The sequence below is a fragment of the Trachemys scripta genome, chromosome 3, assembly GCF_013100865.1.
Source record: "Trachemys scripta elegans isolate TJP31775 chromosome 3, CAS_Tse_1.0, whole genome shotgun sequence".
In the NCBI taxonomy this organism is placed as follows: domain Eukaryota; kingdom Metazoa; phylum Chordata; order Testudines; family Emydidae; genus Trachemys; species Trachemys scripta.
In genome coordinates this window covers 67,733,911-67,751,395 of record NC_048300.1, presented here as the reverse complement: position 1 = coordinate 67,751,395, position 17,485 = coordinate 67,733,911, and the positions used below count along the sequence as shown (strand labels likewise).

The window sequence follows — 17,485 nt, the reverse complement described above, 5'->3', positions numbered from 1 at the left end:
GCGGGGAGCCGGGTCAGCCGGGCCCGCGGGGACCCCGGCCGTCGGGGCCGGGAGCGGGGCTGTGCGCCGGGGGCCGGCAGTGCTGGGCGGGCCGGGGGTGGTCGGCCGGGGCCGGCACCCCAGGGCCCGAGCCGACCCAGGCTGGAGCCGCCGGGGGCCAGCCTGGGCCACGCCTCCTCCCCCCACACCCCCCTTACCTGCTTCAGGCTTCCCGCGAATCAAATATTCGCGGGAAGCAGGGGAGGGGGCAGAGACTTTGGGGAGGGGGCGGGGTGTGGGCGGGGCTGGGGGCGGGGCCGTGGGCCGTGGAGTGTCCTCCATTTGGAGGCACAAAATATGGTAACCCTAAATACTACCGAATGGGAGAACTAATGTGCTTTAAGTTGCACATGTACTTAAGTGCTGTCCTGAATCACAGCTTTAAAATGCATTATGCAGTTTTCTGCATGTTTTCTAATTTTGATAATTTTTTCACATTGCAGCCACTCGATTTCCCCCACTCTCACAGGCCTTGTGAGACAGGCCAATCCTTGCTTACAGACCACCCCTCAGCCGGAAGCAACTACAGGCCACAGAAACACTAACCCAGGAACCAATCTCTGTAACAAACCCTGTTGCCTTCTCTGTCCCCATATCTATTCTAGCAACACCATCATAGGACCCAGCCACACCATCAGGGACTCCTTCACCTGCACATCTATTAATGTGATATATGCCATCATGTGCCAGCAATGCCCCTCTACTATGTACATTGGCCAAACCGGATAGTCTCTTTGTAAAAGGTTAAAGACATCAGGAATGGTAACATACAAAAGCCAGTAAGAGAACATTTCAATCTCCCTGGACATTCAATAACAGATTTAAAAGTAGCCATTCTTCAACAAAAACAGACTTCAAAGAGAAACTGCAGAGCTACAATTCATTTGCAAACGTAACACCATCAATTTGGGCTTGAATAGGGACTGAGAGTGGCTAGCTCACTACAAAAGCAATTTTTCCCTTTCTTGGTATTGACACCTCCTCATCAATTATTTGGAGAGAACCACATCCACCCTGACTGATTTGGCCTTCAACATTGGTTCTCCACTTGTAAGGTAACTCCCTTCTCTTCATGTGCCAATATATATTTATGCCTGTATCTGTAATTTTCACTCCATGCATCTGAAGAAGTGAGGTTTTTTTACTCACGAAAGCTTATGCCCAAATAAATCTGTTAGTCTTTAAGGTGCCACCGGACTCCTCGTTGTTTTTTTGGATACAGACTAACATGGCTACCCCTCTGATACTTCATTATGGACTGTATACACACAAACTTTCAAGCTTAAAGGTTCAGCTTATATTTGAGACTGAAGTAGACAACAAAATGCAGTTATGTTTATAGACAAAGCCATGGCTGACTTTTAAGGCAATTGTGGATTTTCTGGAGAGAGAGATTTTCTTGTTTCCATGGTGCATACAAGTGCAGAAATTTTGCAGATTAACTCTACCTCTAGCTCACTAATTCAACAAGAAATTAGCTGGTTTGTAAAAGTTGTCAATATTTTGTCTTCGGAACAATGCCAAGATCAGATTCACAATGCTAAAAGGGATTTGCAGCACTCGTACAAATGATCTTTTCTCCAACAGTAGTTAATATGCTGTTCAGAAGAATTTGGGTTTTCATTCCATGTCTGTACGCTAATTTTTTTCACATCTGAGATTTGCTCCAGTTTACAAGTACTTTTATGTGGTGGGAACAAATATATATTCAGTGACATTTGCAATAAAAATTGGCAAAATGGAGTCCATGAGAGGAGCTTGTTTTCCAGAAATTGTAAACACCCACAATTCAAAATGAAGTAAGTGGTTATGGTGGGTGCTCAGAACCTCTGAAAAATAAGGCCACTTACTTAGGGACTCCATGGATTTAGATGTCTAACTTTAGGCATTCATGTATGAAATTTTGGCTTCGGTAGCTAAAGTACAGCACCCAAAATTAGAGGTTACTTTTGAAATTGTTCCTCTTAGTGTCTGTGTCCCTCTACTTCCTTATCTGTAAAACAGCGATAAAACAACCAATTCATTGGGTTTTTATGAGGATTAATTAACTGATAAATATACCGTATTGAATATGTCACATACGGCATGATATATAAGTGCAGAGTATTGTTCGACTGTAGGCAAATAAAAAACTCAGGTGCCATGTAGCGCATGGGCTTCTAGTAGCCAGTCTTAATAAATGATGATGCATAAGCAATAACACATGATGAGCTTTGTGTGTTAGTCAATAAATGGGCACTCTATCTGTGGTGTGATGCTCACATACTATAGTGATGTACGCCATAGAAGGCCCTAGATAAAAGCTCAACGTACCAAAAGTTGACATTCATTGACTGACACAGGCACGTGCAGAAGATGTGCTATTGTATTTATAAATAATTATTTTAAGACCAATTTTTAAAATTCGTAATCCTTTTGCTTTTCCCCCCCGCTTTACATAGACTTCCTCTGAAGGGCCAAAACCAGCACTTCAGAGCGGTGAATCTGAAATTGTACACTAGACAGAACATGTGTGTTTTACCATAGACCAAGCATTGTCAGCAGAACTCTAGTGGTTAAGGTACTTATATATACAAAAGTCATACTTCTAAAACCTTTGTTTCTTATAAAGTAATTGCATGAAATCCAATGTAATCTTCTGGATTGTAAAGATTTAAAGAATAATATTTTTTGGAATATATTGTGCCCTTCATCCCAAATGACTTTACAAACGACAGTATTCTAGCACAGTGGCATCTCTTTATAGTTAAGGTTGAAAGTTCCTTATTGCTTAAAGGATGACTATTCTAAGAGCTCCAAAATCCATGTGATTATGGAGAGAGTCTCAAAACACACTATGCCTCATGGTTGTGTGGGGTAGGGCCATGGGTATGGGAATTAGAGGTGCGGGGTGGTGCTGCAGCTCCCCCAGGTTTTACGCAGGGCTCTGCTCCTGGCCCCGCACCTGGGGTCCTGGCTGCCGGTCCCATGGTAAAGGGGGGGCATAAGGTAAAAAGCTTGGGGACCCCTGCTTTACAGTTTCACTGGCTTTCAGCACCCCCACTATAAAAAGTGTTCCAGCGCCACTGAGTAGGGCTTGTGCTCCAAATTTGGGGTCATTTGAGCAAGGGATTCCTATGGTACTGTCTCTCTAAAATCAGCTGTTAACAAAATCACTTGGTTCTTCTAACTTCTTTTGTGCTCACCAGGGGCTCAAACTAGGCTTAAAATCCTCCCCAAACTGATCTCAGCTGCTTAAGTTTATCTCAGCCAGGGTGGGGCAGCCGCCCAGGATGTAAAGCCACAGGGGTGGCTTGGGCTGGCGATGCCAGGCAGCTCAGGCCAGCCCTATGTGTGTGGGGGGCCCCATGGGAAGACCCCCCCAACTCACCTCAGCATGCCACCCAGCCTGTCTGGGATGGGGGAGTGCAACCAAAAAATCTAGGGGGGCACATGACTCCAAATGCCTCCCATGCATCGCCTCTGGTATGAGGTGCAGATATGCTTGTTTGCCCTGGATGCTGAAGTGCTTAGTTACAGCTTTGATATGTGTCTGTGGAAACACAACACAAACAATGCACCTTCTCTTAGTCTTTTCTTATGTCTACTTATTATGCCACCCACTTACAGAACCATTCTCAATAGCTATTGCTGGCTCCAGGGGGAGGAGTTAAGGGTGAGCTGGGGGATGGTGTGTTCCTTAACTCTGTATTTCCTGGGTTTCAGAAGTTTGTTTGTATTGCCTTAACTCTTCAATTCCTGATTTTCTGAGATTTGAGTAAAAAGAACAGGAGTACTTTGGCACCTTAGAGACTAACACATTTATTTTTTTCACACCCCTAAGTGATGTAAGTGGGTTGATTTAACTTGTTAGTAGAGACCTGGCCTTAGTTTGGTGGGAATTACAGGTGCTCAGTAGGGGCCTGATCCAAGACCCATTGAAGTCAGTGGAAAGACTTCCATTAACTTCAGTAGGCTGAGGATCAGACTTTAGGTGCTCGGCACCACTAAGGATCAGGTCCACCTAGATTTTAACCATAGCTGAAAGCAATGATGAAAACAGTTTAGCTCTTAGTGGATACAAGTACAAACCACATTCAGGGTTTTAGCCAGTTTTTGAAAAGGTGCTACGTGGTGCAGTTTTGTAGTGTAGAGAAGGTGTAAGGCACCAAATGCAAAGTAATGCGTTTGGAGCCTGATACAAACCTATTTCTGTGAATAGGAGTCTTTCTATTGCATTTAGTGTTCTTTTTATCAGACCTGTAGGCTCTAACTGTAGACCAGACTATACACTGATGGAGAATTGTAATGTCATGACAATGGAAGAAGTCAAATTGGTAATAAGTTACAGTAAAGACAAATAAGATGTTAGTGTCTGATCCTCTCCTGCCTTGTACTTTTTATAGCTGTTTACACTTGTGTAGAACAGTGGCTCTCAACCTTTACAGACTACTGTACCCCTTTCAGGAGTCTGATTTGCCTTGTGTGCCCCCAAGTTTCATGTCACTTAACTACTTGCTTACAAAATCAGACATAAAAATATAAGTTTCACAGCACACTATTGCTGAAAAATTGCTTACTTTCTCATAATTATATGGTAAAAATAAATCAATTGGAATATAAATATTATACTTACATTTCAGTATGTAAATTCCAGAGCAGTAAAAACAAGTTATTGTCTGAAATTTTTGTTTGTACTGACTTCACAAGTGCTTTTTATGTAGCCTGTTCTAAAACTAGGCAAATACCTAGATGAGTTGTTGTACCCCCTGGAAGACCTCTGCATACCCCCTGGGGGTACGCATACTTGGATGAGAACCACTAGTGTAAAATATATATAAATGCTACCGAATCAGAATTCTCTACTCTCTGATACTTGTGATAGCATTTTACACCTATTTTCACAGATATAAATTAATACACAAGGAGCAAGACAGAGGAGGATTAGGCCAGTAAGTTATATCAAAAACATTAATATACACAAAGAAATACAGTATTTTACCTATGTAAAATACCATGGTGAGGACTCAGTAGAGTTATTGCATCCATTTTGGGGAATTGCACATCTATGTGAACAGACACGTTCTGGCGTGGGTCCAGAGAAGAGTTACCAAATTGATCAAAGTGGGGGAGAAAAAAAAATCAAATCAAAACAAAAAAAACCCCCTCATAAGTAGATGCAGGAAGAAAAAAAACTAGATGAATGAGAAAGAGACAAAAATTAGAAGGGAAGAAGACCAAGATAAGGAAGAGAAATAAATTGAGGGAAGGAGGAGGAAAAAGAAGATGGATAACAGGAGGAACAGCTAATCTGCTGAGAGCAATGCAAAGAGAGCACTAAAGGGCGATGTATCTATCCCTTAAAAGGTGGAGGGATTGTTGCTATGATGTGGGACCCTTTGAACAGAGGAAGAAAGTAGAAGGAGAAAGATGAGTTCTTTCATCTCTCCCTTCCCAAAAAAGATCCTCAAAAAAAGAGGTGTAAGATTAAAGAGGCAAAGAGTAAGATGTTTAAAGACATAAAGGAGTGGAAACAGAGACTGACATAAGACCTGATGGTAGAATGGAAATGTGTGAAATGTAAAGTTAGGGTGAACGGGGGGAAATTCAGAGAAAAGTGAATTGTTCCATTTTAGGGTGGAGACTGTATTTGAGTCTTTCTTTCAGATGATATTTAAACTAGAAATAAAATTCATTGGAGTAGCTTGGTGAAACTTTTTTTTGTTTTTGTGTTTTGCAGAAGCCATAATAGCAGACATTCAGAAAAAGATTACAGATGCTTTTGAAGTGTTCGACCATGAATGCAATAAAACTGTGGATGTCAGGTTTGAAAATCTTTTCTCAGAAATATTATGGAATTTTTTTGCAGAGCAAAACACTGCCCTAAATCACTTTAACAAGAAATAAAATTGAAATAATGCCCTGTGATCTTGATTCTGTAAACATTTATGTACATGCTTAACTGGACTAGTGTGAGTAGTTCCACTGATTTAAGACTGGTACTGGATTAGGAGCGGAGGCAGTGGGCTTAGTGGGCAAAGAGACTGACCCAAGGAGCTGGGGTTGAGGAGAAATGGGGGTTAGTTGGGCAAGGAGATAGGGATTAGGAGCCCAGGAAGGGGAAGACTTAGATTAGATGACAAACTGGGTGGGGAGAGGGAGGGCCAAGACTGGAACAATGTCAGGCTTGGGTAGAAGAGGGGCAGAAAGGTTAGCCACTGAAGCACACACCCCTCCAGAACCTGAAATGGAACCAAAGAATGACATTCTGGGGTGCAGTCTTGACCAGTGAGGGGCTGTCACCCTTGCCCTGCAACCTGGGGTACCTCACAATGCTTTGCTCCTACCTGAGCTGCACACAAACAGCCTGCCAGCATGCAGGTCACACCCTGAGTGTCTGTGAATAGCCAGAGCCCTGGTCTGCCAGTTCCGACCCCAGCAGTCTGTCAGCAAACACCAGCTACATTCTGGCTTCTAGTAGCCTTGGTTACTATTTGCAGGGTGACCCCAACACACTCCCAGTCTCGAATTTTCCTCCAAATACACGTGTTCTGCACCGTCCAGCCCTCTCCAGCACAGTTCAGATATATTAGGTCCATTGCCCCTCTTAGGGGATCAATATATAATAGTTTACTATCCCAAGTAGCATTACCCACATAGTTCACAACACTGGATTGGTTTTGATTACATAATAAAACAAGTTTACTCACTACAAAGAGACGGGTTTTATGCGAGTGCAACTACAAGGCATTAAAACCAGAAATGGTTATGAGAGAAATAAAGATAAAATGCTTCCCAGTATTAAAACTTAACAAATTAAAATTAGTTCAAGATAAGTCTTACCAAGTGCTCCCAGCAACAAGGCTGACCAAATGACCAGGATCTCTCCCAAAGTCAAATGGGCTGGTTTCTTTTGTCAACTTAGGGGAAACAGAAGAGAGAGATGGGGGAGGGAGCTTGGGGTGTTTTTGCCCCTCACTTTTACAAAAAGGATTCTGCGTGGACTCCTCCGGACGGTCGAAACAACAGACTGGACTTCTACATAGATTGCTTCCGTCAGCGTGCAAAGGCTGAAATTGTGGAAAAGCAACATCACTTGCCCCGTAACCTCAGCCATGCTGAACACAACGCCATCTACAGCCTCAGAAACAACTCTGACATCATAATCAAAAAGGCTGACAAAGGAGGTGCTGTCGTCATGATGAATAAATTGGAATATGACCAAGAGGCTGCTAGACAGCTCTCTAACACCACATTCTACAGGCCATTATCCTCTGATCCTACTGAGGATTACCTAAAGAAACTACACCATCTGTTAAAAAAACTCCCTGACAAAGCACAGGAACAAATCTGTACAGACACATGCCTACAACCCCGACCAGGGGTATTCTGTTTGCTACCAAAGATCCATAAACCTGGAAATCCTGGACGCCCCATCATCTCAGGCATTGGCACCCTAACATCAGGATTGTCTGGCTATGTGGACTCTCTCCTCAGGCCCTACGCTACCAGCAATCCCAGCTGTCTTCGAGACACCACTGACTTCCTGAGGAAACTACAATCCATCGGTGATCTTCCAGAAAACACCATCCTGGCCACTATGGATGTAGAAGCCCTCTACACCAATATTCCACACAAAGATGGACTACAAGCTATCAGGAACAGTATCCCTGATAATGTCACAGCTAACCTGGTGGCTGAACTTTGTGACTTTGTCCTCACCCACAACTATTTCACATTTGGGGACAATATATACCTTCAAGTCAGCGGCACTGCCATGGGTACCCGCATGGCCCCACAGTATGCCAACATTTTTATGGCTGACTTAGAACAACGCTTCCTTAGCTCTCGTCCCCTGAGGCCCCTACTCTACTTGCGCTACATTGATGACATCTTCATCATCTGGACCCATGGAAAAGAAGCCTTTGAGGAATTCCACCATGATTTCAATAATTTCCATCCCACCATCAACCTCAGCCTAGATCAATCCACACAAGCGGTCCTGGACACTACTGTGCTAATAAGTAATGGTCACATAAATACCACCCTATACCGGAAACCTACTGACCGCTATACTTACCTACATGCCTCCAGCTTCCATCCAGGACACACCACACGATCCATTGTCTACAGCCAAGCTCTAAGATACAACTGCATTTGCTCCAATCCCTCAGACAGAGACAAGCACCTACATGATCTCTATCAAGCATTCTTAAAACTACAATACCCACCTGCTGAGGTGAAAAAACAGATTGACAGATCCAGACGAGTACCCAGAAGTCACCTCCTACAAGACAGGCCCAACAAAGAAAATAACAGAACACCACTAGCTGTCACCTTCAGCCTCCAACTAAAACCTCTCCAGCGCATCATCAAAGATCTACAACCTATCCTGAAAGATGATCCCTCACTCTCACAGAGCTTGGGACACAGACCTGTCCTCGCTTACAGACAACCTGAAGCAAATACTCACCAGCAACCACACATCACTGAACAAAAACACTGACCCAGGAACCTATCCTTGCAATAAAGCCCGATGCCAACTCTGTCCACATATCTATTCAAGTGACATCATCATATGACCTAATCACATCAGCCATGCCATCAGGGGCTCATTCACCTGCACATCTACCGATGTGATATATGCCATCATGTGCCAGCAATGCCCCTCTGCCATGTACATTGGCCAAACCGGACAATCTCTACGCAAAAGAATGGACACAAATCTGACATCAGGAATCATAACATTCAAAAACCAGTATGAGAACCCTTTAACCTGTCTGGTCATTCAATGACAGACCTGCGGGTGGCAATTTTGCAACAGAAAAGCTTCAAAAACAGACTCCAACGAGAAACTGCTGAGCTTGAATTGACATGCAAACTAGACACAATCAATTTAGGCTTGAATAGAGACTGGGAATGGCTGAGCCATTACAAACATTGAATTTATCTCCCCATGTAAGTATTCTCACACTTCTTATCAAACTGTCTGTACTGGGCTAGCTTGATTATCACTTCAAAAGTTTTTTTTTCTCTTACTTAATTGGCCTCTCAGAGTTGGTAAGACAACTCCCACCTTTTCATGCTCTCTGTATGTGTATATATATCTCCTCAATATATGTTCCTTTCTATGCATCCGAAGCAGTGGGCAGTAGCCCACGAAAGCTTATGCTCAAATAAATTTGTTAGTCTCTAAGATGCCACAAGTACTCCTGTTCTTTTTGCGGATACAGACTAACACAGCTGCTACTCTGAAATTTTCATGAGGGTTACCCCTAGATAAAGTTCATTCCTGCTGTGAGAACGAAGACAAGGAATCTGGTGGTGAAACAGGTTCCATGCTGCTGTTTTCTAAAATGCAGATAGATCTTTTCCTACACCCCTTGTTGCCAAAGAATGGCCACTTGACAGGTGATTGCCCATCATCTTTGATGATGCCTGACTAGAGGGGTCAGTTTATCCTTTATCTTCGAGAAACAAGTTTATCCATTCCCCAGACTTGTCTGGTAAACACCCTTCAGTCATAATGTCAGCTTATATTCATAACTTTACATATAATTTTACTACGTACATCTCACCATGGTATTATTGATCAGCAAATAATTAGCTTTCAAATTATATCTTACAAGGGATATTTGGTACAAAGATTATTACAATGGTGTGTAGGGTGTGAATACAAGGGTGCATTTGATTACACCAAGTTTGCCAAGTCTCAGTATTCCTCTGCTGTCAGCAAATATCTGTAAAATCCACTGGCAAAAGTATGTGTTTCCTCCTCCTCTAATGCTGGTCCATGTAGAGGGTGACAACTTACTATTGTAATTAATTTCTCCATTAGCTCAAGTGGCAGAGGTCTGCACTGTGGAGCTAAAGGTCCAACTTTGATGATGATCCATTTAGATATCAATATGAAGTCACAGATGGAACTTCAAGTTTTTAATTTGCTTTTTAAAAAACCTAGGAAGTTGCGCGTGCACACACGTACACACGCAGCTCTGCCCCCCCCCCCCGTTAAAAGGACACTAAGATCATAAATGAAGCAGTTAAAAGTTAGGAAATACCAGAATTAAGGTTGCCTATGCAACCCAAACTTGGTTCCCTTGTGTGTATGCATTATGCTATAGTTTTGAATTATATGATCATACACTATTTTTCCCATAGGACCTGTGCCTCATTCACTGTACAGGATGGACCTGGTTTGGGGATGTATGATGTGACCCGAGGTACAATTTGGACTGTGGAATTACTGTGCCTCCTTAATTCTCTCACTAAGGGTGTCTTTTACTCAACTCTGCTAATGACAAGCAGCCCCTTTAGGCTTTGCTCTGTGAAGGCAAGCCCAAAGTTATATGAATGCTTTCTCAAGCCACTGATGAACTGAATACAGGGAGACCCCAGCAAATTGTGCCAGCCCCAGCCTTGCACCCAGAAATGTGTGTCGTACACTGCTCAAGACTTTCTTGATCAATGCAAGCTCATTGATTAGTTCGCCACTCTGTCAAAGGGTAGTGGATGTGCACCAGCCTCTGTAAGCTGAGCAGATCCCCCAAGCCCTTTAGACAAACTCACTGGTTTACATTAAACATCAAAATAAGTTTATTAACTAGAGAGAGAGATTTTAAGTGATTATAAGTGATAGGCATAAAGATCGGAATTAGTTATGTAAAAAATAAGTAAACACATACTAAATCCTAAACTTTATCAGGCTAAGCAAGATTTGAATCAGTTTTTCTAACCCTACTGGATATTGCAGATTGTTTTCAGTTCAGCGTTCATACTAACTAGAAAGCCTTCTAGTTAGGACCATCCCTTCCCTCCAGTTCAAGGAGACTTCTCTTTGTCTTCCAAACGATCTTGCTTCCAGATGTTGAGATGGGGGAGGAGAGAGGTGAACTGATGATGTCACTGTCCCTTATTTTATACTCTCCTTCAGGTGCTGGAAAAATCCATGCTATCATGGGGGTTAGGCTACCCCCATGGTGTACATGAGCTGCTGACCATCCTTCATTATGAATTGTAAATTTTTTGTTTACAACTCCCCTGCTGGTGAATGGCCAGTGATGGTTACTTAACGCTGGGTGTTGGTCATTCTTTTGTTGCTACTGAAGAGCTAGTCGGTGGGTGTTTCCCAGACTCTTAACATGTTTCAGTAACAAGCATATAACAAAATCTTATAACTTCATATATAATGATGATACACACATTTAAACAGGATAGTGAGGTTCATCAAATTAAGACTTTTCAAATGATACTTCACAAGGCATACTTTGTACAAAACATATTATATTCATATAATAGTGGTGGATATATGGGTACGGAGGGTAATATGGGGTACAGTATGTCACAGGGTGAACCAGGGTTGTGTAATGAAGGAGTCTGTAGCACCCGTGCATCATTTGTTGCAGAAGTTGGAAGGTGTGTAGTGATTGAGGTGAGGAGTTCTAGGAAAAGAAAGGATGGCCTCATGGTTAAGGCAGCTGACTGCCACCCTGGAGAGTTAGAGTTTATCCCTGCCTCTGCCACAGAGTTCCTAAATGATGTTGGACAAATCACTAAAGCCAAACTTTTCACAGGGGGTCACTAATTGTGTCGTCTTCATTTTCTTGGTGCCAAACTTGAGACCTGGGTCTGATTCACAGAAGTTCTGAGCACTCACAACTGCAACTGAAATTAATGGGGAGAGCTATGTTTTGCATATATATAATGCTAAGGACTGTGAAAACTCAGGCCCTAGATTTCTCAAGTTGGGCATCCAAAATTAATGGACACATTTAACCTTAATCTCTCTCTAAAATGGGAATAATATCATCTTTCTCACTTCACAGGGGTGTTTGTGAAAATAAATTCATTAATATATGTGACACACTCAGATACTACAGTGATAAGCACCATTGAAAAGTCCTTGAAGAAATAAATAATTCTGTCTTCAGAGCAGGGTTTGAATAATGTGGAGTAAATAAGGCATTTGATCCACACATGGAACAATAATGATTTAAAAAAAAAAAAGTATTGAATAGCTCCTCATTCAGTGAACACTGTCCATCTTGTGCCCAGAATGAGACAGGAGAGTTGTGGAAAAAATGGAATGTCATCAGGTAATTAAAGAGTGTATCCTAATGCATACTCACAAGGTGGTCAACTAAAGGGTATACAATGAACTTTAATTCTGGCATTTCCTAACTTTTGAGTCTTTGGCTTTTCAACCTTACATTCTTTTAACATATATATTGTTTTATATAATAAACACAGGATCGAGTTTCAGAGAAGAGACTTCAGAGATAGTCCATTGTCATTAGCATTTACTTTCAGTCGTATTTTCATTATTCTTTTCATAGTTTCACTAGTGTGGATGCACTGAACAATTTTTTTTCACTAGTGCAATCTCATCAATTCAGTTTCCAGGTGTTCAGTTCTCCAGTGTAAATATAGCAAAGGGTGACTGGAGAGCTAAAGAAATTGACATCAGAAGAGACTGGAGACTGAAAGACTGAAATTGATAGTGGAAGAGATTTTTATTTCAGACAGTTTAAAACCCTTTTTTCCCACCACTACCACCCCCCCCCCCTTTTTTTTTTAAAGATTCAGCACCCCAACCTCTCCAGTTAAGGGATGAGAGCTCACAGTACACATTTCTGAAGAATCACCCCTCAAGAAGCCTTACAGCAAAAGTAGGGTGGAGAAGACTTGACATTCCTGATATTTATAAAATAAAACCAGAGAAAAATCTTTTAAAAATGTTCCAGCCTTCTTTTATACAACCTAAAGAAAGGGGGGGGAGAGGGGGGGCATGAATCCAATTAAAAAAAAAAAGTCTGTGCTGATTACTTGAAAATAATATGAATCCAAGGGTGTCTGTTTTAATACTTTATTTTGAAAGAAACATGCACTGATTTTGAAACACTTTCATACATGCTTATCCTTAAGTGAGTATTTTCCATTACTTTCACATATCACATACTTAAAGCATATTTGTAGGGTCAGGGGCAATAATGAAAATGATTGTGGATTTTTTTTGCCATGCATTTACCCAATATTTATAAGAACATAAGAACAGCTATACTGGGTCAGACCAAAGGTCCATCAAGCCCAGTATCCTGTCTTCTGACAGTGGCCAATGGCAAAGGGAATTAACAGACAGGTTATCATCAAGTGATACGTGCCCTGTCACCCAATCCCAGCTTCTGGCAAACAGAGGCTAGGGACACCATTCCTACCCATCCTTGCTAATGCCATTGATGGACCTATCTTCCATGAATCTATCTAGCTCTTTTTTGAACCCCGTTATAGTATTCATAACACCCTCTGGCAAGGAGTTCCAGAGGTTGACAGTGCTTGCGTGAAAAAATATTTTCTTGTTTTTGTTTTAAACCTGCTACCTATTAATTTCATTTAGTGGCCCCTTGTTCTTGTATTATGAGAAGAAGTAAATAACTCTTCCTTATGTACTTTCTCTATACCACTCATGATTTTATAGACCTCTATCATATCCCCCCTTAGTTGCCTCTTTTCCAAGCTGAAAAGTTCCAGTCTTATTAATCTCTCCTCAGACAGAAGCCATTCTATACCCATAATCATTTTTGTTGCCCTTTTCTGAACCTTTTCCAATTCCAATATATCTTTTTTGAGATGGAGCTACCACATCTGCATGCATTATTGAAGATATGGGCATACCATGGATTTATATATATATATTAATATGATATTTTCTGTCTTATTATCTATCCCTTTCTTGATGCTTCCCAACATTCTGTTTGCTTTTTTGACTGCCGCTGCACATTGAGTGCATGATTTTAGAGAACTATCCACAATGACTTCAAGATCTCTTTCCTGAGTGATAACAGCTAATTTAGACACCATTATTGTATATGTATAGTTAGGATTATGTTTTCCAATGTGCATTACTTTGCATTTCTCAACATTAAATTTCATCTGCCATTTTGTTGCCCGGTCACCCAGTTTTGTGAGATCCTTTTGTAGCTCTTCGCAGTCTGCCTGGGACTTAACTATCTTGAGTAGTTTTGTATCATCTGCAAATTTTGCCACCTCACTGTTTACCCCTTTTTCCAGATTGTTTATGAATATATTAAATAGGACTGGTCCCAGTACAGTCCCCTGGGGGACACCACTATTTACCTCTCTCCATTCTGAAAACTGACCATTTATTCCTACCCTTTGTTTCCTATCTTTTAACCAGTTACCAATCCATGAGAGAACCTTCCCTCTTATCCCATGACTGCTTATTTTGCTTAAGAGCTTTTGGTGAGGGACCTTGTCAAAGTCTTTCTGAAAATCTAAATACACTATATCCACTGGATCTCCTTTATATATTTATAAATTATATATTTATTGGATATAACCATCTAAAAATGTTTTTAATTCGTATTACTCTTTGATCTAGAGCCAGGGAGTTAGTAATTAAGTCATCTATTTATATTTTCTGCACAGTCTTTGTTATTGAATTTCTTAATATTCTGATGACCTAAATCAGTACTTTTTCAGCAATGCACATTTACTAAGGTCTCCAAGTTTAGGACATTCTGGCTTTTCCTCAGACATCAAATGAAATAATTTTTCAGTTGAAGTGGATGTGCAGAATTGTAGGATATGTCTCCATGCACAACTTAGGCTATGTCTACACTACAGCTTACGTCAGTATAGGTTATGTTTGTAGCTCAGGGGTGTGAATAAACCAACCCCCAGAGCAACATAAGTTATACTGACCTAAGCGCCGATGTGGACAGCGCTATGTCAGTGGGGGAGCTCCTCCTACTGACATAGCTACTGCAGTTCGCAGCGGCGGGAGTAATTAAGTCGATGGGAGAGCTCAGTCCCGTAGGGTTACAGTGTCCGCACTAGCAGCATTACAGCTGCATCAATGCAGCTGCACTACTGTAAGTTCTGTAGAGTAGCCATAGCCTTTGTAGCTACTCATGCTTCAGTAAAAGTATTTGAGAAAAGTGTGCTCTTTCATTTTGAATACCAATGAGGAAATCAGCTTACACCTTGCTGTTTTTCCTGACCTGGCTAGGAAAGAGCTTTTAAATTAGTCTTCTTTTTCCTTTTGATATTTCTATCTACTAGGTGCTCATTTTAGCTGTTATTTGCTTCTGTATATTCTGCTATTTTTTTTTTATATTACTTAGGGTTACCATTCATCCGGATTCTGCCGGACATGTCCGTCTTTTTTGAGTTAAAAATAGCGTCTGGGGGGATTTTGTAAATGTCCGGATTTCACCCCCATGCAGAGCGTGCGTGGCTAACAGGGCAGCCGGCCGGATCGTGCCACTCGCACGGGGCTCCGGCAGCCAGAGCCCTTCCTCCACTTCCCCCTCCTCTCCCCTGCAACTTGAGACCACTCCCCTCCTCTCTCTCCCTCCCTCCCTCCCCCCCCCCTGCATTCACAGATCGCTGGTCGGCCGTTTGCCTCGGGCCTCCGGCAGTCTGGAGCTCCAACCCTGCTCCCCTCCCCCTGCTGCCGAGCGCGCTGCTCTGCAGCACGGTAAGGGGGCCAGGGGGTCAGAGAAGCGACAGGGAGGTTCTGGAGGGGGTAGTCAAGAGACAGGGAGCAGGGGGAGGGTTGGATGGGTAAGGAGTTTGGGGGAAGCTCTCTGGGGGTTGGGGGTGTAAGGTTTTGGGCAGTCAGAGTACAGGTGGGGGGGTCTGAGGAGGGGGCAGTTAGGGGACAAGGCACAGGGAGGCTTAGGTAGGGGGTGGGGTTCTGGAGGGCAGTTGGGAGCAGGGGTCCCAGGAGGGGGCAGTCGGGGACAGGGGTCCCAGGAGGGGGCAGTCGGGGACAGGGAGCAGAGGGGTTTAGATAGGTCAGGAGTTCTGTGGGGGGCTGTCAGGGGGTGGGGGTGTGGTTAAGGGTTGGGGCAGTCAGGGGACAGGTAGGGGGTAGGGTCCTAGGGGGCCAGTTAGGATGGGGGGAAGGTCTCAGGAGGGGGCAGTCAGGGGACAAGGAGCAGGGAGGCTTAGGTAGGGGGTGGAGTCCTGGGGGGCAGTTAGGGGCAGGGGTCCCAGGAGGGGGCAGTCAGGGGACAAGGAGTGGGGGGGGGTTGGGGGTTCTGAGGGGGTGGGAAGTGGGAGGGAGTGGAAGGGGCAGGGGCGGGGCTAGGGCAGGACGGGGGCGGGGCTAGGGCGGGGCTCCTCCCGTCCTCTTTTTTGATTGTTGAAATATGGTAACGCTAGTATTACTGTAGTGCCTAGGAGCCCTGACCTCATTGTGTCAGGCACTGCACATGTGCATGCACACACAAAATACCAATCCCTCTACCAAGTTGCTTACAAGCTAAGTATAAGACGAGACAACAGATCGATACAGACAGGTGGGGGAGTACAAGGAAACAATGAGACAGTGTTGGTCAGTATATGACCAATGGACAGTGGCCAAAGCATGCTACCAGCCATGAAGTTTGCTAAAATCTTCATTTTATTTTGAGGGAAATGCTGGGACAATGAAATGATGTGAATACACTTTTCTTTGACAGTTTCTTTCTTGAGATGATAAAACCATAAGATATGAAAGGGGAGGTTAGAAAGTCAATTAAATGTAACAAACTCACTACTTCATGTCAAAATTCTTACCTTATAAAAATCATTAACAGTATTTCTTCACTCACCCTTCCCTGATTCATAAATGCAATTTCTTTTATCCCAAATGTTTTATCACATAATAGGTGATTATGTTGTGTCAGAGGGTGGCAGTACAGCACAATTCTTAACCATGGTCATAAAAGTATTATGAATATTATCTCTTGGAACATCAGATTCCCTTGAAGAGAAGGAGAGATTTTAACCTATTTGCAGAAAGCCAATACCAATATATTGCCTGACCTTTAAGCATGCACCTACAAAACTAAAAAGAAACAAGGTTTGCACAGGAAGATGTTCTGCTCTTCTTCTCTTCACAACATAAATTACAAAGAGTTTTTTTTGTGATTTATGCAAAGTTTTTCCTGCAAAATATTACACTTCATTTGATAAATATGACATTAGGATTATATTTCACCTGCAGTATAAACTCAGATTAACAAGATGAGCATTAAACTATGATTCACTAACTCAGATTCATCAAGTAGGTGAGCATTATGCTTAGATTCACCATCACTTCTGTGTGCTAGAAAGTACACTGGCAGAAGCCAAAGATGGTACACCAACTGGGAGGGGGAGGCTGGCAGGGAAAGATAGTGATTCAGCTGGGGTCTTTAAAGCTTCTTTACCCTATGCCAACACTAGAACCTGGCATTTAGCTTCTTTTAATCCTGGACACCTAAAACAACCTACATGGCCTTATTTTTACAACCCTTGTCCACCCATCCTACTATTTCCCATCTGCTGCTGCTGCTGTTACTTTTCATCATGTGTGCGATTTGAATGTAAGCTCTTCAGATCAGGGACTGTCTTCCTCTACATCTGTTCAGTGCCTAGCACATTTTGGGTGTTACAAAACAATCACATTATTACAGTA

General features: G+C 42.6%; 1 protein-coding gene across 2 annotated transcripts in view; it reads left to right on the top strand.

Moving 5' to 3' along the window:
* EFCAB2 (EF-hand calcium binding domain 2) overlaps nt 1–17,485 on the top strand; it is a 37,693-nt gene that overhangs the window by 7,422 nt on the left and 12,786 nt on the right. Inside the window, exon 2 of one of the 2 annotated variants that reach the window (XM_034764990.1) lies at nt 5,759–5,843. The exons of the other annotated variant lie outside the window; for it this stretch is intronic. Within the exon in view, the coding sequence (XP_034620881.1) occupies nt 5,759–5,843 (85 nt within the window). The remainder of the gene's footprint in view (nt 1–5,758; nt 5,844–17,485) is intronic. 2 annotated transcript variants of the gene reach the window in all.